Here is a 26,313-nt window from a genome sequence, read left to right as displayed (position 1 = left end):
AAATTTAGCAGATTCAATTAAAACAGAATCTAACCATCTCTGCATTTATGCATTCTCGCTAAAGATGCTCACCATACTGCAAAGATACCATTACAATTTAAAGTTAGAAAATATATTACACATCATCCAACAAGGATGACCCAAAAAAAGCATATAGAACTATAAATAATAAAAGCAACAGATGACAGGAATTTCCTATTTCATATTCTTCCAACTCGATCTCCTATTTTTTTCAATTCTTGGAAGATATTTGGAGAACAAGAAAGGGGAGATTGAGTTGTTACGCCTACGAACCTTCTTGTTCTCCAAATGTCTTCCACTCATACCTATGTTAAGTGATCTCCAACTTCACGTTACCTTTTCCACCATCAACAACAACAACTACCCAGTAAAATCCCACAAAGTGCGGTCTGGGGAGGGTAATGTGTACGCAGACCTTACCCCTACCCCGATAGGGCAGAGAGGTTGTTTCCAATAGACCCTCGGCTCAGAAAGACGGAAATAAAAACAAGAAAAGACAACTCATTAGTAACTCCAGTAGAAACCGCAATAGTAACAGAAGACAAAACAACCAAAGATCGAACCTTTTCCACCATCCTTGGTAACAAAACGGGCAACCCAGTGACACTAAGCCTCCCCCTATGCGGCGTCCGAGGAAGGGCCGGACCACAAGGTTCTATCCTTGGTAACGACCAAAAGGCACCGATCGAATAAAGCCTCCAGGCCACCCACCTGTAAGGTCAATTCGACCCAAGACATAAACTACCATTACCCGCCCATGCGTGCAGGAAAAAACTCAAGGGTCAAATAAAGCTCGAGTCGCAACGCGACTCGTAGACTGGACCTGAAGCAAGCAAAACAACAAAATGACCAAAAGTAAGGGGCCAGCCCAAAAAGGCCACAAGGCATTATTATAGGCCCGAGGTTTTTTGTTTGCCAAATCATTGATAAAATCAAAACAAAAGGGGAAATGAAGCTGCATAATTCTCCTTATACAAGTACCAAGTTAAAGGAGCACTACAAATAAAGAGACCAACGGAGAAGGATAGCAGGCCCTAATTTATCCCTGAACTGATGGCATCGAAAGGTTACATCCAGGTAATTACAGGTCCCGTGAGGGCCCCTTCTCGACGGCGTCCCCCCTCTCCAGGGACCCACCTCCATATTTTACCCCGCTCGAGCTGCCTTCCAACGCGCCCTCAACAGGCAGCCCTCGGAAAACTGGCCAAGCACAACCCACGGTTCGAGGCAATATCGGGCCAGCCTCCTTCGACGCCCACTCAACACAAGAATCTGCGATGACTGCTTCTCCCCCGTGCGAAGATACAAGCGCCTCGGCCTTAGTTTTGATCCGAAGTAGTGTAGCCACCAACTTGGAATGAAGGCCTTTATACTTGCCGCTATCCTCCCATGCGTCCTGGAGCTGGCGCTCGATCAAGGTAACTCTCTCCCTAAGGTTATCCCTCTCAGAAGACACCGCGCTTACACGCCGGCTAAGCTCGGAGATCTCAGCATCCCTGGCCCGGAGCTCCCCTCTCAGCAAGGCATTCTCCTTCTCAAACTGCACGAGTTAGGGCCCAAAGAGTTAAAAGCGCCGAGATTCTACAAAAATTCGAAGGATAGCAAGAGCAAGGGATGGACAACCTGTTCGGCGAAGAAAACTTTCTCACGCTCACGATGACTCACCTCTTCCTTACACTGGGCCAGGACCTGATATAAAGTGCCTCGGCCTGAAACCGCACAATAAAGTTAGAGAAGAGAAAAGGGCGAAGCAGCCCAAAGCAACAAACAGTGCTAGGTAAAGTTACCTGCTCACACAGCCTGCCCATTTCGCCGAAGATAGACAGGACGTCTGCCTCGGAACCGCCCTAAAAAATGATTGCCAGCTTTCCAATTGCGCCTCCGCCTTTGGTCAACGCTCCCGCCACGAAAAGCTCCTCACAAGATTCCTCTTGCATACGACAAAATGGAAGAATATCCCCCTTTGGGGGAGGAGAAATGACCAGTGGGCCAGCAGGGTTAACCTGAACTTCCATCTTCGGTTCATCCCGGGGTCCGGGCGGAGACTCCTCCGAACTGACTATCAAAGGCGCCCCAGTCCGGGGAGAACCCTGGCCTCCTATCACATCGAGGTCAGTGCTCGATACCCCATCCATTGCTTCTCCACCAACCCGAGCCGCGTCAGCATCGGGTCTTTGTCCGGAAGCGTCTACTCCCACGTCCTGGCAGTCAACCATCTTCATGCGCCCTTCAAAGGGTGCCGAAAAACTGCTTTCCCCCTCACCTTCAACACGAGGATTTTCCGTCGCCTCGGGTTCAGGGGCCAAAGGGTCGACATCTGAACTTTCCACTCTGCTCCTCTTGGGTACCGGCACCTCGATTGACGGGCTCTCCTTCCTCTTCCCCTCCTCGTCATGCATCTGGGCGTCCCTTCCAGTAGACGGTGCCTCCGTCACCGGTAGAATTCCCACCGAACCTGCATAATTATAGATGTCAAAAGCATGGAAAACAGAAAGCTACTAATGCCTCGTTAACGCCAGATTGCATGAATGCGTCAAAACTCCAGACTTACCAGGGCCTCCAGCCTCTTGACGGGCTCGGGACAAATCCCGCCACACTTGGTCGGAATACGGGCAATTGAGTCCAAACAACAGACCCAACCCCGAAGGTTCGGCACCGCGCCGGGGTAAATAGCCGCAGCTAAGAGAACAAGAAAGGCAGAATCAGACACATGAAGAAAAGTTATGAAAGGAAAGGGAGCAAGGTCACTGCAACTACTTACGCCCAGCGTTCCATTCCTCAGGGAACAACATCTTTTCCGCCGGAATCAGATCAGATGTCCTCACTCGAACGAATCGGCTTAACCACGCATCATCCAATTCCTTAGTAGGGGCAAAAAAGGACCTCGAAGTTCGACAGCGAAGCTTGATTAAACCACCACGAAGCAGGCGAGGGCTATAGATCCGGATTAAATGGTTTAGGGTAAAGGGCATCCCATCTATCATGCTCGTATAATGCCTAATCATATAAACCACACACCAGAACGAAGGGTGGACTTGACCTAAGGTCACCTGATAACTCCGGCAGAAGTTAAGAACCACGGGGTCAATCAGGGGCGAGGACGGCCTCACCGACCCCAAGGAAAATGGATAGATATACACACTCAGAAAGCCGGCCTTGTGAGTCGTAATATCTTCATCTCGAGCGGGGATCTCCACGAGCACGGAATCTCCCTAGCAGAAGTCCACTTTCACTCTTTGATGTCCGTTATAGAGCTAACATACCGAGTCACGGGATCACGGCACCCTGACTTCGGGGAGGGCCTCTCGACCCTAAAATCAGAGGTCATCGCAAAGGGTCCCGAAACGCACTCTTCAGCACGGGGCGGATTATCCACTTCACCCCGAGAGAAAAACGAGGAGGACGAGCCAGCAGCCTCCAGAGAAGCGGAAATTGTAGCATTCGTCATCCTTAGACGAATTCAGGGGGAGGGAAAAAAAGGCGAAACTTGAATTCCTAAGAAGAAATGAAAAATAAGGGGAAGCAAACCTCGCTGAGGGTTTTAAACGCAAAAGGGAATCAAAAAGAGGAGAAGTAAGTATTTATAAAAGCACCCTGGGCACATTAATGAAAGACAACCGCCGCAGTCAATGTAGAAATCCACAGGAATGATGCGTGAAACGCGTCCTAATATCTGATATCCTAGAACATCAGAAGAAGCAAGGGTTCAGAATCGTTTCTTATCGTTCCTCGTCGCCTTCACTCCAAAAAACGGAGACTATCTGTGCGCGGTGAAATCAGAAGACCCGATTTTCCGCCATCGAGCCATGTCGGGGAAGTACCTCGATACCTCGGGGATACAAAGCCACGACTCGGCCCTCTCCTTCGGGGCTCGTCAAGGCCCGATTCGAGGCCGAGATATAAATAAAAGGGGGAAGCCCTCAAGGCATGCGGTTGAGTCTGACAGGGCCAGCCTATCCCCAGCCCATGCTGAGGTGTCGAATCAAGCCGTCACGTCTTAATATTTCATGAATTAAATATACATGTATTCTGAGTTCCCTCTCCTATATAAAGGGGACTCGCCCTACCTTGTAGACAACTGTTGTTGCTCCCACAATTCTACAAAGTGAAATAATATATCTCTCTCTCTTTTCTTACAAAAGCTCATTGGTTATCACTGATACTGAGGATACCTCGATATCCTTTGCCTTTGAACGTGTTCTTCATTTTATATGTGTTCTTCATCGTACAAACTCAATTTCGGTTATAAATAGCTCCGTTTGATTATATTTCTAACTGTTAGATTACGCCTGAATATCCCCGGCGACCCGAGCTCGACCCCGAGGTCGACCTCGAAGTCCCATCCGACTGAGCTCGCGCCCGGGTATCAGACCCTTTGGTTTGCCCGTTATCTCGTTTATTTCCCGCCCTATCGCTAAATTTCATAATACTAGCATCATCTGCTTTAACAAACTAGCTCGGGAATAGATCACGTATTTTTAGAGTCCCATTTAATAAATTTAATTGTAGTTACCATTTTTACGGTAAACAAACCTGTTATTCGGTACAACCTGAGGTCAAGGCCAGGGGCAACAGAGGAGGAGCTGAAGAGGCTTGAGGGGTTCAAGAGGTATAGTCCACCTACTTTCAGTGGTACAACTACCGAGGGTGCACATGGATTTCTAGAGAAGTGTCACCGTATTCTCCGCACCATGGGTATTGTGGAGGTGAGCGGAGTTGCTTTCACTATATTTCAATTGTCGGGTGCAGCGTATCGGTGGTGCAGGTTTATGAGGAGGGTAGACCAGCCGATGCAGCACCACCCACTTGGGCTTGAGGGAGTTTGTTCCCCAGACCCTCCGGGATGTGTGACGTACAGAGTTTGAGCAGCTGCATCAGGTCACCATGACGGTGTCAAAGTATGTCGTTAGGTTCAGTGAGTTATCCCGTCATGCACTTACTTTGGTTCCACAGTCATAGAGCGAGTCCGCAGATTTATTGAGGGGCTCAGTTATGATCTTAGATTCAGCATGGCTCATGAGTTGGAGACTAATACTCCATTTCAGCAGGTGGTGGAGATTGCCGGGATGTTAGAGCGTATTCGGGGTGAGGAGAAGGAGGACAAGGAGACTAAGAGGTCTCGAGGTTATGGAGGGTTCAGTGGATTCTACTATTCAGCTATGACCCATTATGGCGAAGCCTCCGGCAGTAGGCCCGTCCAGTCCGCACTTCAGACTACTCGTGGTGCTCCAGTTAGTCAGGGTACTCATTTGGGGCAGTCATATTTTAGTGCACCACTGACACGAGGTTCCTACAACGGTTGTTGCAGTTATTCGGCACAGACTCAGTACGAGCAGCCACGCCTGCAGAGGGGTTATTTTATGAGTGTGGTGATACTAGGCACATCATGAGAGATTGTCCTAGACTCGGGAGGGGCAGATTTCATCATAGCACTCAGGCTACATGCTTCATTCCAATTGCTACTCTACATGCACAACCAGCTAGAGGTGGAGGATAGGCGGGTAGAGGGCGCCTTAGAGGGGGAGGCCCGGCCCGTTGATATGCTTTCTATGGTAGGGCTGAGGCCACTGCACCAGATAGTGTCGTTTCATGTATGGTCTAGATTTTTTATATATGAGCATCATTCTTATTTTGATTCGGTTCTGCTTATCGGGTGAGTCCTCCTAACTTGCTTCACATATGGGTGAGTTTCGTAATTTTGTACTTATGTGTTTACCCCTATTAGGAGATTCTATAGTGGTAGCCCATGTCTATCATTTTTTTGTTCACCATTGACAGCTATAAGACTGGATTGAACTTTCTGTTACTAATTACAGTAGGTTTTGATGTGATTTCTAGTTGGTTTGGTTACGATTTATGACTTAGGTGCTCGACCGATATGGGAAGTCCGGTACGTATTGTGATTTTAGTTTACGGAATTGAGTTAGTGGAAGTTTTCGGTTGGTGTGATATGTATTCTACTTGTGATTTAGAGCTGAGGGTGAGAGCCTCCCATTCTCATGTGGTTTGATATGTTTGAACCGGGCTACGTGCCGCGATGAAGTTATATTAGGATGGGATCCTTGTGATTAGTTCATATGTTTTGATCTTCCCTTGTGGAATTGATTAGTAGTATGGTACTGAACGGGAGTTGTGCTTGTCGGCTTGTTTGATAGTTCTTTCGTGTGTTTCTCTTTGTATATTCAGTCATATTCGCGTTGTGCTTATTGGGTTTTAGCTTGCGAGGTGTGCGCCCAGGTGGCATTAGATGTGACTTATTGATTTGAGTGAATGGTCATGGGATCTTCATGCTTCTTGCATCGTTATCAGTGTTGTGAAGGTTTGGAACATGGTTCTAGTTGATATGAGGTTAATTGTCGGTGCTGGACTTGATCATGGGCAGCTATAAAGGTTAGAGATGTTGTTATGGGCATATGTGTGATGTGTTATGTCGTGTGATTGTACATTGTGGGTGTAGGCATGAGTAGTTGCAGCTGGTTGAGGCTGATACCGTGTGTTGATGTGGGAATCGGGTCTTTAGGAAATGATCGGATGGTGAAAAAATTTGGTTCTAAGGTTTATTAGTGTGGGTGGAAGGAATAATTTTCAGTTGAGATGGTTTTGTCGGGCCTATGTGGATTGTGGTGATGTGGGATCACCCGCAAGTATATGTATGGTAAGTTCAGTCAGTTATTTGATGACTTTGGAACGTTTCCTGGCACGTCGAGGACGAACGTTTGTTTAAGAGGGGGAGCATATAACGACCCGCCCAGTCGTTTTGAGAATTGGCATCTCGTTTGGTGGCTTAAGATCTCGAGCAGCTTCGTATCATGTATTATGACTTACGTGTGTGGTCGAGTTAGGTTTTAGAATGATTCGGGATTGATTCGGAAGAATAATTCTTGTCTTAGAAGATTAAGTGAAAAAGTTTACCAGAGTTTGACTTTTGTGAAGACGACTTCGGAATAGTATTTTGATGATTCCAATAGCTTCGTATGGTAATTTTGGACTTACGCGTGTGTCCAGCTTTGGATTTTCGTAGGTTGATTTGATGCATTTTGGTGAAAATTGAAAAGTTAAAAATTTGGAAGGTTGAGAGGTTTGACCGGGAGTTGACTTCATGGATATCGGGCTCGGATTTTGATTTCGAGAGTTGGAATAGCTATTTTAAGTCATTTGGAGCTTGCATGCAAGATTTGATGTCATTCCGGACTGATTTGATATGATTCATCACGAGTTGTAGAAGTTGAAGTTCATAAGTTCATTAAGTTCGAGTGAGGTACGATTTGTAGTTTTGATGTTGTTTGATGTGATTTGAGACCTCAAGCAGGTCTGCATTATGTTATGGAACTTGTTGGTATGTTCGAACGGGATCCCGGGGGCCCCGGGTGTGTTTCAGAGAGTTTCGGATGGTTTCCATGTTTTTGGTCAAGTTTGGTTCTGGTGCGTCGCATCTGCGCATTTTGGAGCGCAGGTGCGGGGCCGTTTCTGCGCATTTTGTGTCGCTTTTGCGACATTGAGGCCTAGGTGGGAGCTTCGCTTCTTCGGATTTAGGCGCGCAGGTGCGATGGTCTTCTGCGGCTTAGTGATCACAGATGCGCAGGATTCCGCTTCTGTGGTTTGTTGGGCGTTTCTAAGGTGTTGCAGGTGCGACCCCTTTTGTGCAGGCGCGAGGTCTGGTCTGGTAAGTGGAAACCGTAGGTGCGGATGATGGCTCGCAAAAGCGAGAGTGCAAGTGCGCATTTTTGGTCCGCAAATGCGAAACCACTGGGCAGCATCATGATATATCGAGGGGTTGGCCATTTTTATCATATCTTGAGTTGTAGACCTCGGTTTTGGGCGATTTTGGAGGAGTTCTTCACGATTTGGAGTGAGGTAAGTGTTCTTTATCCGATGATTCCATATTTGTTTTTATCATTAAAATTGGTGATTTTAGTTGAAGAAAATGAGAATTTTTGTGAAAACTTTCAAAAATATAAAATGATGATTTGAAGGACGATTTGATGCTGGAATTGGATAATTTTGGTATGGTTGGACTCATATCGGATTGGGTGTTCGAATTTTTTGAGTTTTGTCGGGTTCCGAGGTGCGAGCCCGGTTTTAATTAAAGATCGAAACTTTTTTATCCGTAATTGTTCCCTATGATTTTTATTTATGATATTAAGTTATTTTGACTAAATTTGAGCCGTCCGGATATTGTTCGCACGAGAAGGTCATTTTAGAGTATCAGTTTAGCTTTTTTGAGGTAAGTATCTTGCCTAACTTTGTGTGAGGGAATTACCCCTTAGGATTTGAGTCGTTTGTGCTATTTGTGTCATGTGAAAGCCGTGTACGCGAGGTGACGAGTATGTACTCGGCCTTACATGTGAAAATTGATCGGTTTAGACTCTTAGGCTTCTTTCATGTACTTATCTGGCATTGTTAGCACATGTTATGTCTTTTATTCGTCATGTCTAATATCACATGCTTTAGTTGAAGTTGTTGTTACATGTCATATTCTTTACTTGTCGAGCAAAAGTCTCGAATTCGAATTCTGGATATGAAGTCGCCTTTGTGGGGCCATTGTACCTTCAAAGTGAAACTTTCCGGTGTAAATCAAATTTAGTCGGACATCACTGCTCCCGTGAGATAACTTACCTTTTGCAGTTAAGACACAAAAATTTATTCGCAGAAGGTACAAAAAAACCTTTATTAATATAGCTTACCCATCACGGGAGTAATTTATACAACGCCACTAAAAGATAGGTGAGATTGTTGATTTGTGTTCGAGATTCTAATCGTTTTAAGTTATTGGGTTCTGTATTAATAATTCATACATATTCAATAGATTTTCTAAGAGAAATACAGAATTCGAAACCAAAGCTACAGGGTTCGATCGAACCCGCTCCCGGCACTCTAGCTCCGTCCCTGACTCTCGTGACCTTGTACTTCTAACTAAACTAAAAGGTACAACACACATATATCATCTTTTTGTCGTAGTATTGTAACATTATCACGTTTTTCATAATAATCACAACTGTGAAAGAGAAAATGTCCTTTTTATATTTTTCCACAGCAAAGGGCTTCTTCTGTATTTCGAATTACACACGAAACTTCTGTTACTATGTGATAACGTGCCTTTGCACTTAAAGATATGAAAGTAACTAAGAAACAGAAAATGAATCAGAGATAATTGATGAAATAGCATAAATTAATTAAAGAAAAATTAACCTATACAATCGCATATCCAATCATATAAACTAAAAATAGGCGATGGATATACAATACATAGATAATATGTGTATAATCGTGTATAATCAATGTATAATTTATACTTATCGATCAGAAAAATTAAACAATAAATTCGGCCACCTATTTGTACAAAAGTCTCTAAATTATATTTGTTTGGAGCAGTCAGCCTAGCTCCATTGAAGAAAAAAAATATTTTTTACTTCTTTTTTTTTTATGAGTATAAGCACAAATTTAAGATTTTAATATTATTATAGGTTCGAGTACAATTCTATATTTGATTTATTGGATTCAATCTCTGTCATTTGTATTTATTTAGTGAAATTTTTAACATATTCATAGAGTGCACCCAACTCACTACGTACAAGCACGAATTTAAGATTTGAACATTATTATAGGTTCGTGTTCGAAATTCTATCACAATCAATTTGATATATTGTATTAGACCTCTGTTGTTTCTATTTATTTAGTGAAATTTTTAACATATTCATAGAGTTCGAACAAAACAACTGCCCATACATTGTCCTATATATGACCATTTTCATCCCTAATTATTTTAAAACAAAAACATTTTGTTTTCAAAAAATCAAGTACAAAAAAAAACCAACCTATATTTCCCTAAACTAAACTGAATCCAAAGCCAAATTAAATGCATGCATAAGTAAAGAGAATAAAAAAGATAATAATCTGATACTACTTAACTATATGGATTGTCAGGTTAGTAAACAACAAAATAACTTGAATCTCCTAAGCACTTCCTCCTCTGTGCAAAGACGAAGCCATGATTTCAACTTATAGAGTTTGAATTTTAGAACGACGACTTCAGGGGTTGATAACTGAGTTCTAAATTTAATATATATATATATATATATTTAATAAAGTTCTTAACACAATATACTATTTAAATAAAAACTACTAAATTCGATCGAACTCGTGTCTGGACTTCTACCTCCATCCTGAACTCATATAGTACATCACAACTGATGTCGAAATATCTAACTCCTACACCACCACCAACCTTTGTACAAGAAATTAAACCACGTGTTAATTGAACTTTTCCTCCATGACTAAATGTCCTTCACCACCACCAACCTTTGTACAAGAAATTAAACCACGTGTTAATTGAACTTTTCCTCCATGACTAAATGCATGTAAATGAACGGGAGTCATGAAGCAACGATAAAGCTATCTACGTGACCTATAGGTCACAGATTCGAGCCGTGGAAACAGCCGCTAATACTTGCATTATGGTGGACTGTCTACATCACACCCTTTGGGATGCGGTCCTTCCTCGGACCCTGTGTGAATGTGGAAGCTTTGTGCACCGGATTGTCCTTTTAAATGCATGTACATCAATTTTTGGTGAGTCATGAGTGTGTGCATGAAGTTCCCGTAACTCCCCATCTTACACCTATATAATACCCCATTGTATGTAGTATTTTACAACATAAGTAATCAGTGAAATAATATTTCTCTTCTTCAAAAATTCTTCTATTTTCCTCTATCAAATATAGTACGATATGGAAGTTCTTTGTCAAGCCCCAGCTGGAAACTCAAATTTTGCCTGTAACCCCAAATTTACAGCAATTAGAACCAGAGCAATTTCTAGCAATGACACATTTAAAGTAATTTCCAGTACTGGCAACAACAAGAAAATGAAGGGCGCGATACGTACTTCGATTCCAAAACCATCAGCATTGCCATTGAAGGTCTCACAATTATCTCCATCAGCTGATTCAATGCCTGTTCCAGCGTCTTTGCAGGACGTCGAGGCGGGGAAGTTGATAGAGAATAATCCATCAGGGGGCGATACAGAGGAATTGTTTCAGTATCTTGTTGAAATATTGGCTTCTAGAGTGTATGATGTAGCAATTGATTCCCCCTTGCAAAATGCAGCTAAGCTTTCCAAGAAGCTTGGAGTTAACTTTTGGATCAAAAGAGAGGATATGCAGTCCGTATGTTTCTCCTCTCTTCTTTTTTTTTTTTTTTTGATGCAGCATTTGCTTCAACTTAGAATTTGTGGTTTTAAAAGTACCATTAGGAAGGTATGGAAGTTTAGGATTAGGGTAGTAGAGTAGGTAGTCTAGAGTGTTCATAACGGTAGTATTGGCACGCAGTCTCGCTTTCTGTTGGTATATTATGACTAACCATTGTTTTCTTTCATTGTTGATCACCTTACTATCTTGTTGTTTTTATTCTACTTTTATATGGCTTTTTGGTACTGTCCTTCTTGTCTATATTTTCATTACTGTGGTGCTTATGTTTTCCTGAGCCGAGGGTCTATTGGAAACAGTCTCTCTATCCTCGCAACGTAGGGGTAAGGTCTGCGCACACACTATCCTCCCCAGACCCCACAGTGTGGGATAATACTGGATATGTTGTTGCACTAAACGTACCATTACATTTTTTTTTTTTTTTGGCTATAAGAGCATGTTATTACGGGTAAAATAGAAACATTTAAAGTGAAAGAGTTTCCAAACGTAGGATTTTTTATTTTTATTTTTTGGAATAGACCGAAAAAAGAAAGAATGTCATTTAAGATAGAACAACATCAGCGACGGAGCTAGCCTTCGACTTACTGGTTCGGCAGAACCCAATAGTTTTGGGCCAAACTCTGTATTTGTACTAAAAAGCTCACTTAATATGTATAACAATTTATCAAAACCTAGTAAGCTGCATTTTTTTCTCTAAAATCTATGGCTTATAAACTCAAAATTATGTCTCCGCCTCTAAACGAGGATATTATTCTACTTTTAACTTATCTTAATAAGTTAATAATTGTCCTCTTTACCAAACGTTTCTGCCTTGTATTATTGTGTAACTAACTATATTATGCGAACTCTTCAAAATGTTGTTGCACCCTTGTCGGATCCTCCAAAAATACATTATATTTTGAGGATCCGACACGCACTCGATGACCTTTCCGGAGAGTTCGAGCAATATAGGTAACTAATATTGCTAGCTCATCAACTGGTGGTATTTTTTAGGTGTTCTCGTTCAAGCTTAGAGGAGCTTATAACATGATGACCAAACTCTCAAAGGAGCAGTTAGAAAGAGGGGTTATAACTGCTTCAGCTGGAAATCATGCACAAGGTGTTGCATTAGGTGCTCAGAGACTTAAATGTACTGCTACGATTGTCATGCCTGTTACCACACCAGAGATCAAGGTAATTAGTTCTCTCCTGTTAATTAATTCTTCGTGTTCGATTCATGTGAATCTAGTTAATCGGGCACTGAGTTCTACTAAGAAATGAAGACTTTCGAAACTTGGGCTCTTTATCATGCTATAACATTTGTGTAGTTATAAGACTTTTGAAACTTAGTCTTAAATGCATCATAACGTTTGTGTGACTATAAAAGTTTCTCATCTGAATAGGGTCACATAAACTGAAATAGAGAGAATAAATAAAGCACTAAAAAAAATTAGAACTAGCTACGAACTTCGTCGCGAGTCTCGCTAAATCGCTCGTAGCTAACGGAATTTCTTGATATTTGTTTAGCTTGTAGCGAGGAATTTTCTATTTAGCTACAAAAGTAGTCCGTCACTGATTCCTATTTTTTTAGTAGAAATTATTGTGAAATTGTTTGTTTTTCTAAAGGACCGTTTTCTTTACAAATGAACAGATTGAAGCAGTTAAGAACTTGGATGGTAAAGTAGTTCTACATGGTGACACATTTGATAAAGCTCAGGAACATGCTTTAAAGTTGGCTGAAGATGAAGGTCTCACATTCATCCCGCCTTTCGATCACCCAGATGTGATCATAGGCCAAGGTACAATTGGAACGGAGATTAATCGTCAACTTAAAGATATACATGCAGTATTTGTGCCTGTAGGAGGAGGAGGTTTAATAGCTGGTGTTGCTGCATATTTCAAAAGGGTTGCTCCTCATACAAAGATTATTGGAGTTGAGCCATTTGGTGCAAGTTCAATGACACAATCTTTGTACCATGGAGAAAGAGTAAAGTTGGAACAAGTTGATAATTTTGCAGATGGCGTAGCTGTTGCACTAGTTGGTGAAGAAACTTTCCGTCTTTGCAAAGATTTAATAGACGGAATGGTCTTAGTCAGTAACGATGCTATTAGTGCTGCAGTAAAGGTTAGCACGCACCATCTCCTAATGGCTTCAGGTTAGGGGGGGTTGCTAAAATTAGCCCATGAAAATATGATCCATCCAACCAGCCAAAATTGGTTAGAATAGGACGGGTTGGACTATCAACCCAATCACAGCGCAAGTAACATTTATGCGAGTCATGGGCATACGACTCGCCCATTTATTAACTCAACCAATTTTGCTCTGTTCAAATTCAGGCCAACCCGTCACCGTTTGACATTCATACTTTAGATGTGGATTAAAGTAACTTTCTTAAATTTCCCTCTGGTTTTGACATGTACAAGTTTGTGTAAGTGTGTGTTTTGTTCTTTTTTTCAATAGGATGTGTACGACGAAGGACGGAACATATTAGAGACATCAGGTGCACTTGCCATAGCTGGAGCTGAAGCTTACTGCAAATACTATAACATAAAGGGCGAAAACGTTGTAGCAATTGCTAGTGGAGCCAATATGGACTTCAGCAAACTAAAATTAGTCGTCGATTTAGCAGATATTGGTGGACAGAGGGAAGCTCTGCTGGCTACTTTTATGCCAGAAGAACCAGGAAGCTTCAAAAAATTCTGCGAACTTGTGCGTTACTTGGAGCACTTAACACGCATTTTAGTCAGAGTTTAAGTTATATACATCGTCAGTGAAAGAATTTTTCGCAGCATTAGATAAATGTGGCATGATGGTGTTAAAAGTTCTTACACTAATGTTGTATATAACTTAAATGTTTTTTGTTACTATATGATATTTTCTGTCTAAGAAACTGAACTATTGACTTGAATTACAGGTGGGACCTATGAATATTACTGAATTTAAGTACAGATATAATTCTGGAAGAAAACAAGCTCTGGTACTCTACAGGTAACTAAAGTCTCCTTCATTGTTTAAAGAGTCTCTCATCTTAGATTGCTTTATTATTTGTTAGGAAAAAAGAAATTACTTATTATATTCAACGTTTAGGTTATTTACACTACTTGCAAACTGAAATTAGCTACGAACTTCGCCGCTAATACGTCGCTAAATCGCTAGTAGCTAACAGAATATTTTGATAATTTGTCGTTAATCCGTTGCGAAGTAGTATTAGCGACGGATTTTGCTATTTAGTATTTAGCTACAGAATTTGACTGTCTGATAATTTTCTTGTCTTTTAAATAGTGGTAATTTTGTCTTGAATGTGCAGTGTTGGTGTTAATACAAAATCGGATCTTGAGTCAATGTTGGAGAGGATGAAATCATCACAGCTGAATACTGTCAATCTCACAAATAATAATTTGGTCAAAGAACATCTAAGGCATTTGGTAATGTTTTTAGCTTAATTAACTGATTCCTTTGTTATTAACTTAATTAAACCATTTTTGTATGTTTTTCACTCTTTAGTCTATTTTCCAAGATTCTTAATTACCATGTGGATTTTTTATTTAGATGGGAGGCAGATCAGAACCAAGTAATGAGATTTTCTGTCAATTCATATTTCCTGAGAAGCCTGGAGCTTTAAGGAAGTTTTTAGATGCTTTCAGCCCTCGTTGGAATATAAGTTTGTTCCATTATCGTGAACAGGTAATTTCTAGTCACAACCTTCATTTTTAGTTTGATGTAACTTATATACACTGATAATATAAATAATATTTTTACACTATCAGTGTTATTTAACTACTTGTAGCATGTTGCGTGTCTTATTTTTCATACAACTAATTCTACTTATTATGTTGTAGATTTATAGTTATCTTTTGGATTTAAGTTATACACACCGATAATGTAAAGATTGTTTACACTTTCAGTATAGTTTAACTTCTGATAGTATGCTAGCCACCATTTTTAACATATTACTAATATGCAAACGAACCTGAACTGCTATACCAAATCCCCCACTGGCCAGGCAAGGCGAACTTCTTCTAGGTCGAATCACGAAAATAATCGTATGAGAAATCGTCTTATATAAAATTGCCTAGCTAGATGATTTTCCACCTGAAATGAATTCTGAAAATAATAATATGGTAGAATGGCTAGAGAACAGATAACCAGGAAAGAAAGAAACAGAGAACCCACCAGAGCCTTCTCTTACTTTAGCTTAAATGCTTATCATTGAGGATTTACTTGTAATTACTTTATAAATAACCTGATTGTGTAAATACTTTTACCATCGTAGGTACATAGAACTTAGAACTCTTGTTTTATAAATGACTTGATAGTGTAAATATTCTTCTGTGCCATCAATGTATACAAGCTAAACTCTTTCTAGTTTCATTATATGCCACTTTTGGAGTAAATAATTTGTTCTTTTTCTATTTCCATGATAGGGAGAACTTGATGCAAGTGTGTTAGTTGGATTCCAAGTTCCAAAAGGTGAGATAGAAGAGTTCCGAGTTCAAGCTAACAATCTTGGTTATTCATATGAAATCGAGAGTCTCAACGAGGCTTCTCAACTTATAATGGAGTGAACAAGATTGATGTATTACTTAGTACTAGAGTATTTGGCTACTACTGATAGAGCAATAAAGTTGCAGTTATTGCAATTCGAATAATTTATGAATTAACTTGTTGTAAGTTAATTTTCTCTGTCAGTGGAAGCTAGTAGATTTGGTATGAATAATGATCCTTTGTGTCTTATCTAATGGTCTTTAGTTCCATTAAGAAATAAGTTTGTATATCAACTAGTACTTCTTTAAATATTAAGCTGGATTGACATTTTGTTGAATTACTATTCTTGATATGTCCTTGAATGGAAAAACCGAGAACCTTTAGTAGGAAAAGACTAATACAGTCAAATCTTTCTGTAACAACCTCATTTGTTTCGATATCTTTTGGCAACTATAAAGTTAGTTCCAAGGAAATGTGGCCATTATAGTAAAGTGTTGTTACAGAGGATAGCTATTATAGAGAGGTTTAACCGTATGAAGAGAGGTCTGACTGTATAAAGCGTAGTCCAAAATAACTTCGATCCTAATCAGAGGTTTGTCCCTTTAAGATTTTTTTTCAAATTGATTTTCACTGCTAGAACTTAGTTTTATTCACCATAAAGCAATTAGACATCATAAATTCATAATATGGAGCATACAGTTATAAGATTTCATGAGAAGAATGCAACGAAGATCTTTGTCACAATTACTTAAACATGACAATGTTAAATGACTAAAAAAGGATTGAAAGATGGAATATATTGCTTGATTAGCAGCAGTAAGTTGACAAACCCTGCATAGTACACTATTATTGTTGCCTAGTGCCAGTAAGTATTTGCCTTCTAACACTTCAAATACTAGCTTTTGAAGAATGTCGCAATCACATGCTAACAACAGAGGAAGGTATTTGAAAGTGAAAGCAGATAATCACTGTATAAATACCAAAAGCAGTCAATGTTTATAGCAACTTGATTCAGTGCCATAGCAGTCATGCTTAGTTGAACCAATAATTAATAATAAAAATTATTACAAGCGTCACATGTTCTTCATCCTCACCCGCTATTTTTCTCTTTTTCATTTTTTCTGAACTTTATCTTTTCGTACTGCAAAACTGCGTTTGCTATTGCTTCAAACAAATTTCAAGAAAAGAAGGCTACAGTGAAGCTTCTTTGATATAGATAAAAGCTATTTAATGATGTTTCACCAAAATAACAAATAGGAAAACAGGAAGAGTTAGCGGCGTACAAGTTTCCAAGCTTTATGCATGACTTCGTCATCTATGTAAGGGCGCAATGACCACATGCTGGAGTAGCTCTCCAGTTCTCCAGAAGATGAAGTAAGGTTAAGCGAAGAAACTATCTTTTCCTGTTACAGGCAAAAATGACTAACTGTTACGCTTGGCTAAAGTCAGTAACCACCTGATGTCTTGATCATGTATGAATAAATCCACTACCACAGACAGGAAACTAACTCTATTAACGTGACGAGATAATATCTTGGAAGGGATAAGGATTATTACCTGCATTGTGTAGTCATTTTGCACCATGCTGTATAATATTGCCATCATTGTTGCAATATTAATGACTTCATGTTTCAAAAGATCAACAGATAGCCCTTCCTCCTACATAGGCATATTATTAAAAATCAATGAATAGCAGACCTAATAATGTGAACTTCATAACTCAGTAATATGACCAAGTTAACTTGATTTTAGTTTCTTTTTCTTTCTTTATTGGAACTTCTTCAAAAAAAAAAATGGAAGGATTTATCTGGAATTCTGGATTTCCAATATCAAATTCTTGCATTTTATTTTCTTAAGTTCATACCAGAATAAACAAAACTATTGATGTGTAATCCCACTTTTTTTTAACAGCTATTTCATAGGATACTCTTGATCAAGTCTCAAACATTCATCACTTAACCAAACAACACAGCAGAATAGAGAAACAATCTCCACTTGTAGGTATTTCCCAACAGAATAATTATTGGTTCAGTTCTAAATGAAGAGGTAGGTAATAATGTACGAGTGATACATATTAAAAGCTCGAGCATGCAAGTGGCTACAGAAAAAAGGATCTTACTTCATCATGAGCGGTGTCCGACGAATCTGTACCAGTGTCAACATTTCTTTCCCCCATTTGAGCCAAACAACAATTCATCGTTTGCACTACAGCTTCTGCGTCCTTTAAAAGGCAGGCAAGTTCATCAACTACACACTTTCCTGCAATTAAATATCCACATTTTGTAATCTAAACTCCAACTCCAATAGGAAAAACATGCAACTCTTTCATTTAACATAAAAGCTGTAAAGAAAAGTAGTACTCCCTCCGTTCCAATTTATGTGAACCTGTTTGACTGGGCACGGAGTTTAAGAAAAAAAGAAGACTTTTGGAATTTGTGGTCCTAAACAAGTTAAAAAGGGGCCCAAAGTATTTGTGTGGTTATAAAAGCTTCTCATTAAGGGTAGAATTGTAAGTTTAAGCTAAATTGTTTCCAAATTTAGAAAGGGGTCATTCTTTTTGGAACGGACCAAAAAGGAAATAGGTTCACATAAACTGGAAGGGAGGGAGTACATTCTACTATGCAGGGTAAATCTAAATGAACAAACCAATAGTAGCATCGAATAAGCTCAAGTAAAACCCCAATTAACACTCTTGCTAAATGTAGCACATCTTGGTTATTCACGCTCTTGTACAAAGTTCTGGATATAAAATCGAACACACATCGCACCATATGTGTTCCAGATCAAGAGACTTAGTTTATTTTCTAAGTTGAATTAACCTTTTTACCCCTACTGTGTTGTTAATATTAACCTGAACCAATGTGTGTGGCGTGTGCCGCTGAAGAAGGTGTCACTTAACGCACGTAAAGATGATATGGAAAAAATTATTAATTCAGGGCACCTGAAATACCTTTGTTTACATGATCCTGAAGTCCAAGGTGGCATGTATGTACTTCTGTGCAGAAGCACAATCCAAGTTATGAAGGTAATAACACCAAAAAGATATAGTGAAAAAAAAATTGGAAACAAAAAGGAGAAATTCAACTGGTCAAGATGTACACAAGAAGCTCAATTTGTCACTCCTCTTGTTAATTCATAGATATGTCAAAAAATTTGTAACAAGATATTTCAATAGCCTATTATATGGAAAGGTTATAAGCGACAAAGAAATGACAATATCATCATACATAAGTAGCAAGCATACACAATATGTATCAGTGCCAAAAACTCAATCATTGTAAAAACAAGAGAGAACATTCTACAGGACCTACTAAACTTACTCCGAATAGAACGCCCTCATATAATTCCTTCACATTAACTATTTCTTTTTTCGGCTGCAGCAGATATGTAAAACACTTACACTTGGACATATTTTGTAGAGTGTCATGAGCATTCAGACATCCAGCTTCTACGTAGGACGAAAGCCTCTTAGTTTCATTCTCTCTAATAATACGCTCAACCAATCCGGAATTCTTTGCAATCGAAGGACGCCGCATATACTCTGACAAAAGCAGGCAAACAAGCAAGGTTCACTAAAGAGCATTTATGTATTCTTACAATAGATTCACTCAAATGGATGCTACAACACACTCACCAAGGCCTTGCTGAAAGCCAACTAGCAATCTACTTCCAACTTCCGCTAATTCATCAAATTTTGTAATCCTGAAATAGAGAGAACAAACCTAAGTCACACAACAAAAGAAGAAATAGCTCGATAATCAGCAATTGGAACCAAAGTTTCAACACAAGGTGAATTCTTACTATCTGCCTAAACTTTGATGAACATAATAGCACTAGTGCTTGTCCTTAAAAGTTACAAAAAAAGTTTGCAATTTTATTTTAAAAAATGTGAAATTTTTTTGGGCAAAATACAAAATTGGCCGGTCGGCCGATGACAAATTACATCCGCTAGCTAAAAGGCTGTATGATGAAATACACAAATTCTTGTTTGCTAGTAAATTAAAATTAAATGAAGAGGGAAATGTAAGGACAACTATGAGAATAATTAAAAGAAAGCATAAGTTTTTGAAGGTAGTTAAGAGTTGAGAATAAACCTAATCATAAACTCTGAGAAAGTTTGGAACATCCTCTCTTTAGCTTTATCCAACGAACCATTGTCTTGTATTTCCATGGTAGGAGACTTTTGTTCTTCTAATTCAAGATGCCTAACAATTATAGAGGAGCAAAATCCAATTTACAGAGGGAGGATTGAGGAAGAGAGCTACTAGGAGAACTCGAACAAGAGAATAAATATGGTGCCGTTCGTGTTGTTGCTAGTGAGGGTAAAACTGAGGAACGAGGAATTCATTTTTGTAGTTCAGGAATAATAATTTAATTATTTTCCTATTATTTAGGAATAACTATTTAATTATTTCCTTATTTGAGTTATGTAGAAAAATGTGATATTTAGGACTTTATACATAAACTAATACTCCCTCCGGTCCAAAATAAGTGATTTTTTGGCATTTTTCTTGTGGTCCAAAATAAGTAATTTTTCCAGATTTCAAGAATGAATTAATTATTTTTTTCCTACATTGTCCTTGGAGTAAATAGTGTTGGAATATGTGTTAGGAGTGTTTATGTGAGATAGTAAAGGTTAATATAGTCAATTCCATTGCTAATTAATGCTAAAAGGTGGATTTCTTAATCTGTGTGAAAACGTCCAAAAAATCACTTATTTTGGACCGGAGGGAGTATAGCTTACAAAAATATTTAGAACAAATAATTACAAAAAAAATATATAATAAGTATAAGAGGGGAGGGGAGGGGGGAGGGGGATAGGGAGAAAAAATAATTGGGAAAATTCAATGATATTAATGCTTCGACAAACACAAGGTGCAAAAGAATCCAAAAGAAATAGAGCAAAATCGATTATAATATAATATTAAGAATAAAATTTATTAAAATATAAATTTGAAAAAATAAGGATAAAATAACAGATGATAAAATGTATTCATAGGTATATCATGTGAGATACAATATATATACATACATACATATATATGTGTGTGTATATATATGTGTGTATTGTCTTGCATATTAAGAAGATATTGAATTCAGTTATTGTATCAGTGTAATAATATTTAAAATAATGTCACATTTATTTTAATGCCAACATGTATATTTTTAATTGATTGACATTATATTCACGTGCAACACACGTACGGTTAAAATTAGTATATAAAAAAGTTTTAGTACAAAAAAATAAAATTTGACATGGCATATTTTATCTGAGGTGGATACTTACATCAACCCATTGAGAGGCACGTAGGGTCAGAAGGATTTAACGTGTTTCAACTAAGAGCGTGTATTTGGTTTTTCGGTTAGGTATTGCATTAGTGGATTTTCATTTTTGATTTGTCGATTTTTTGGTTATTTTGTTGTATCATATAAGACAATATGGATCTAATATAATCGAATAACATACTCAAATGATGAAAAAGAAATTACTCCAATATAACGAATGGAAAAAAGTGATGTTATATATATATATATATATATATATATATATATATATATATATATATATATATATATATATATATATATATTCAAATTCATTTCACATGGACATCCTTGATAAGATAATTAATACATATTTGATTTGATAGTCAAACACTCCTATTCTCTTGTAAACAAGTCAAGTCACAAATAAATTTGCACGTCCTGATGTGTTGATCCCAATTTTACTATGTAGTATGTTGTGATGTCACCTAGTCTTTACGACTACGGAAGTCTACAGTTAATAATAACTTGACGGAAATAATTAACAGAATACTAAAACAAGGATGAATAACTGATATAAACTTCCGAAAGCAGAACAACAATACACTCCCCAAGACCGGTGGAACTGAGTCATAAGCTCTATAGAGTAAAGCTAGAATAACTACTACACCACTGTTTGAAAGAAAATACAACAGTAAATAAGAATAAAGGTAAAGTGGCTCCGAGGCCCGCGGACGCCAAGCGGGCATACTTTGAAGTCTCCGTAAAGCAGCTAACAGATGATCTCTAACAACCGGCATGAGCAGACGTACCTGGATCTGCACAAAAATATGTAGAAGCGTAGTATGAGTATATCACAACGGTACCCAGTAAGTATCATGCCTAACCTCGGTAGATTAGTGACGGGGCCAGGTCAAGACACCTACTAGGATATAAATAAACAGTATAAGGATAAATAATGGAAAGCGGAGAAATAACTGAAAACAGAATAGCATGAACTGATACCAGAATTGTAAGCACGGAAATAACATAAAGAAATCAGTTAGAGAGAAACGCAATGATCAAATACGGACAATAACTGACGAAACAAGGAAGAACAAAACAACAAGAATCACAACGAGGTACCGCCTCGTGTACAATAAGAATCACCACCGAGGTACCATCTCGTGTGTATATATACAAGAATCACAACCAAGGTACCGATGTATTCACAATTCACAATCTTTTCTTATATCGATGTGTGAGCCTTACATTTGAAATAGGTTTTGAAAACAGTTTTTCCGAAAATAGCTACACGCACTTTAACCCACCTTATGACACCGCGTGGCATCACGTAGTTCCCTACAAGCAACACGCACATAAGTCCCACCTTATACCGTCGCGTGCACATTAACCCCAAGCCCTATACTGCCGCATGCGTGTCAATATCACATCACAATGACAACTCGCACCACAAGTGCTCATGTATCACAACTTGCCAACAGTTAACAATATCTATGTTTCCACAACAATAGCACATGGCTCCACCACAATGGTACAAGAATATCAACAACAACAATGAATGTAAAATGATCAACAAGGAAGATGTTTCAACAATAATAATTTCGTCTCAACGTGATAACGGCTTTTATAACTTCAACACCAATAACTCAACAATGAGATAATGTGTAACAACGATATTAAATAACATTAACTCACGATGAAAGAGATAACATATAACAATGGCTTCAAATAATGAAAATGAACAAGTAAAGGGATAACATGAACAATAACTTCAAGAAATGATAATCAATAATGAATGAGATAACACGAACAATAACTTCAACTAATGATAATTAACAATGAAAAGATAGCATGAAACAATAAAAGAGGCAATAAGGTCAACTAAGGCATGAGAGCAATTTATCAATTAGGATGTAGAACAAGTGTTAAACAAGTCAATTAAGGCATGCAAGGATTGACCAACACAAATAAGGATAGATTGACTATGAGAATTTAGAACATAATATGGCATTTCAATTAAAGCATGAAAATAGTCAAAGTAGCCTGAATCAGTCAAATACCACATACAACCCGTGTACCCACTTATCACCTAACGTACACGGCTTTCACATAGCACAAAAAATACAATCAATCCTAAATCCTAAGGGATAGTTCCCCCACACGAAGTTAGACAAGACATTTACCTCAACTGCGCCAATTTAACACTCGGAAATAGCTTTTCCCCTCAAGTTCGCCTCCACATGGCTCAAATTTAACCAAAGTCGATTTAATATTATCAAACAATGCAAGGGAAATCAATTACAATATGAAAAAGCTATGATCTTTATATTTTTTTCCAAAAAGTCAATAAAAGTCAATCCGGGACCCGTCCGGTCAAAACTCGGGTCCAATATTCGACTACCCATGATCCCAGGAGTTCATATATAGGGATTAGTTTTAAAATTCGAGTCCAAATCGACTCTCAAAACTCAATTTCTTATTTTTCAAAAACTTGACAAGGTTTCACAATTTTTCACCTTGATTCACATGATTTTGAAGTTAAAATCTAAGATATGTTGATGGAATATGATTAAAAATGGATTAGAATCACTTACCCAAAGTTTGTAGGTGAAAATTCCCTCTCCAAATCGCCTCCTACCGAGTCTAGGGTTCAAAATGAGAGAATATTTTCAAAAATTTCGTCTCCCAGCCTTTCGTACCAGCTTTGCATTTGCAAACCTCATAATTGCGTACCAAGACTCGCATTTGCTAACCCTGACAGCCTCAGGAACCATTGCAATTGCTAACTGAAGGGCAATGCAAAAGCAAACAAATATTTGCAAATGCGAACTAAGGTTCGAAATGCGAACTTCGCAATTGCGAAGGGGAAGTTGCAATTGCGGAGCCCCTATTGTCACATTCGCAATTGCGATGCTGGTGCTCGCAATTGTGATTCCTGAGCACCAGCAATCCAATTCCAGTTCAAAACCATATTGAAACGTGTCCGAAACTCATCAGAACCCTCGGGGCTCCAAATTAAACATCCACACAAGTCTAAAAACATCATATGAACTCGCTCACGCGATCAAAATACAAAAATAACATCTAAAACTATGAATCGAACACTAAAACGCATGAATTTCAAAGTAAAGTTCAATAAATTTCTAAAGTTACTAAACGACCAAATCCTATCAAATCAACTCCAAACGACACCAAATTTTGTAGACAAGTTCTAATTACCATAACGGACCTATTTCAAGTCCCATAATCAAATCCCGAGCTCGATATCTAATAGTCAACCTACGGTCCAACTTTTCAACTTCAAATTGTCAAATTTCGGCAAATCAACACAAATCAACTACGGAATTCCAAAATCAATTCGGTCATACGCCCAAGTTCGAAATTACGATACGAAGCTATCGGATCCATCAAAACACAGTTAGGGGATCGTTTTCACAATATTCAAAGTTTGATTAACATTTCTAATTTAAACTTCTAAGTCAAGAATCAAAGGGTCCAAATCAATCCGAAAGCTTCCCGGAACGAAACTAACCGACCCTGCAAGTCATAAAATCATAAAAGCACATATGCGACGCATAAAAAAGGATAATGGGGCGCAATTACACAAAATGATCGATCGGGTCGTTACACCTAATTTCATAATCAAAACAAAATGTACGTATTATTTAATGCTAACTGAATCCTTCATATACCAAGATTTAAATGTATTCTATACATAAAAAAAGTAATATGCATATGTATATATATTAAATAATTTACTTTTATCAGTGCTTCCGTTTTTATTTTTTAAAATTCAAAACCAAACCATAAATCTAATCAAATTACAAAAGAGATTCAGTTACCCGCAAGAGTTGGCTGAATTCGTTGGGCGAGTGGTTTTCCACATGGGAGACCTAAATCGATTTCCCTCTCCAGCACACTCCTCAGTTGTATATGAGTATATTTTTATTTGAAGTGGGAGACTAAGAGAAAGTACAAAAAAATGAAAAAAAATGAAAAATTCAAATTATTCAATGACCTAGTTGATTGACAGTGTAAGGGAGGAAAAAAGTTGGACTTGATTTCAAAAGAACAAGAACAGAATTGAACGCTGCAGACCTTTGCTATTGCAACACCCAGCTGAAATGTAAGAACCCAGAAAGTCACGATTAGATATTACTTAGATATCATTTGAGCATCTTTCATAGGTATAAAGTATCAAATCAAAGTTACGTTATCTTCCTCATATTGTCTTTTCTTTGTAAAGGTTTTGGTTTTGTTTTGCTTAATCTTTCGCTTTATAATAAATATTACTAGCACTTGTTGCCAGTGTTGCTGTTTTTCTCTGGCCTCCCTCTCCAGCACCTCCCCCAACCCAAAAAGGAAATAAAAACACAGAGGAAATTGCATCTTCTTTGCCACTCAAATTCTTCTTCTGTTATTTATAGCTTTCTGTGGTTGGATTAAACATGTATGAAGTTGCATGAAGGGGAACGTTGGAGCAACGGTGAAGTTGTCTCTGTTTGACCTACAAGTCAGTGGTCACGGTTTCAAGCCGTGAAATCGGCCACTGATGCTTGCACCAGGGTAGGCTGCCTACATCACATACCTTGTGATGCGGTTCTTCCCCGGACCCTACACGAACACGAGATGCTTCTTGCACCTACTGCCCTTTGAAGTTGCATGAAGAAGCAGGTCATACGTAAAGGAATATTTTGTGGTTCACGAAACTATTGCTTCAATTTTCTGCGAAGTATGTTTAGCTTTTATTAAAACACACATACTCCTAAATAAACTCATAGAAATGGACAAAATTAAACAAGCTTTACTTGAACTCATACTTTTGTCCAGTAATATCACTTGATTACTAGCTTTAAGAGGTGCCAAACATGCCTCCTCACCTGGAAATGAGCAACTTTCTATCCAACAGTTATATCATTTTGCCCTTTACTTAAATTTAAATGTCCTTACATTCTCATCACCTGCTCCCCCACCTTCCTCTCACTCATCAATCAAACCTCTCTAATTTTCTTCCCCGCCATCCTAACGATAAGAAAAAGAAGAGATTCACTATAGGAGAAGAGAACAATGAGTTTCTTGAGGGGTCTCTTAGGCGGTCTTCTTCTTGCTATGGTATTTTTTGTATCTGATGGAGATCCTTTGGTTCCAGCATTGTGCATCTTTGGTGATTCTGTAGTTGATGTTGGAAATAATAACAACTTAAGCACTCTCATCAAGGCAAACTTTCCACCTTATGGAAGAGATTTTGTTACCCACAGACCCACCGGAAGGTTCTGCAATGGAAAGCTGGCCACAGACTTCACAGGTAATGTCCAAGTCTCCTCAACAACAACCCCCCCCCAACCCAAAAACCAAACC

General features: G+C 38.6%; 3 protein-coding genes across 3 annotated transcripts in view; 2 read left to right on the top strand and 1 right to left on the bottom strand.

Annotated features, from left to right (window-relative positions):
* LOC109229701 (threonine dehydratase biosynthetic-like) lies at positions 10,622-15,998 on the top strand. The gene is made up of 8 exons (XM_019395231.1): positions 10,622-11,183; positions 12,216-12,395; positions 12,853-13,326; positions 13,663-13,911; positions 14,117-14,190; positions 14,510-14,627; positions 14,752-14,886; positions 15,627-15,998. Exons 1-8 carry the CDS (start codon positions 10,749-10,751, stop codon positions 15,765-15,767), a joined length of 1,806 nt encoding a protein of 601 aa, XP_019250776.1. The 5' UTR covers positions 10,622-10,748; the 3' UTR covers positions 15,768-15,998.
* LOC109229702 lies at positions 16,456-19,920 on the bottom strand. Its single transcript, XM_019395233.1, has 7 exons — positions 19,782-19,920; positions 19,322-19,389; positions 19,088-19,228; positions 18,638-18,679; positions 17,807-17,946; positions 17,245-17,346; positions 16,456-17,090 (listed from the first exon to the last, which is right to left on the bottom strand). The coding sequence occupies exons 1-7, from the start codon at positions 19,856-19,858 to the stop codon at positions 16,959-16,961; spliced, it is 702 nt and encodes a 233-aa protein (XP_019250778.1). The 5' UTR covers positions 19,859-19,920; the 3' UTR covers positions 16,456-16,958.
* The window catches only part of LOC109230362 (GDSL esterase/lipase At5g03820-like), a 2,918-nt gene continuing 2,438 nt past the window's right edge, over positions 25,834-26,313 (top strand). The window contains exon 1 of the mRNA XM_019395867.1: positions 25,834-26,260. Within this exon, the coding sequence (XP_019251412.1) occupies positions 26,023-26,260 (238 nt within the window). The 5' untranslated portion in view covers positions 25,834-26,022. The remainder of the gene's footprint in view (positions 26,261-26,313) is intronic.

Source organism: Nicotiana attenuata, chromosome 7 (assembly GCF_001879085.1).
Source record: "Nicotiana attenuata strain UT chromosome 7, NIATTr2, whole genome shotgun sequence".
NCBI lineage: Eukaryota > Viridiplantae > Streptophyta > Magnoliopsida > Solanales > Solanaceae > Nicotiana > Nicotiana attenuata.
Note: the sequence above shows the minus strand (reverse complement) of the source record. Positions and strands in the feature narration are given on the sequence as shown.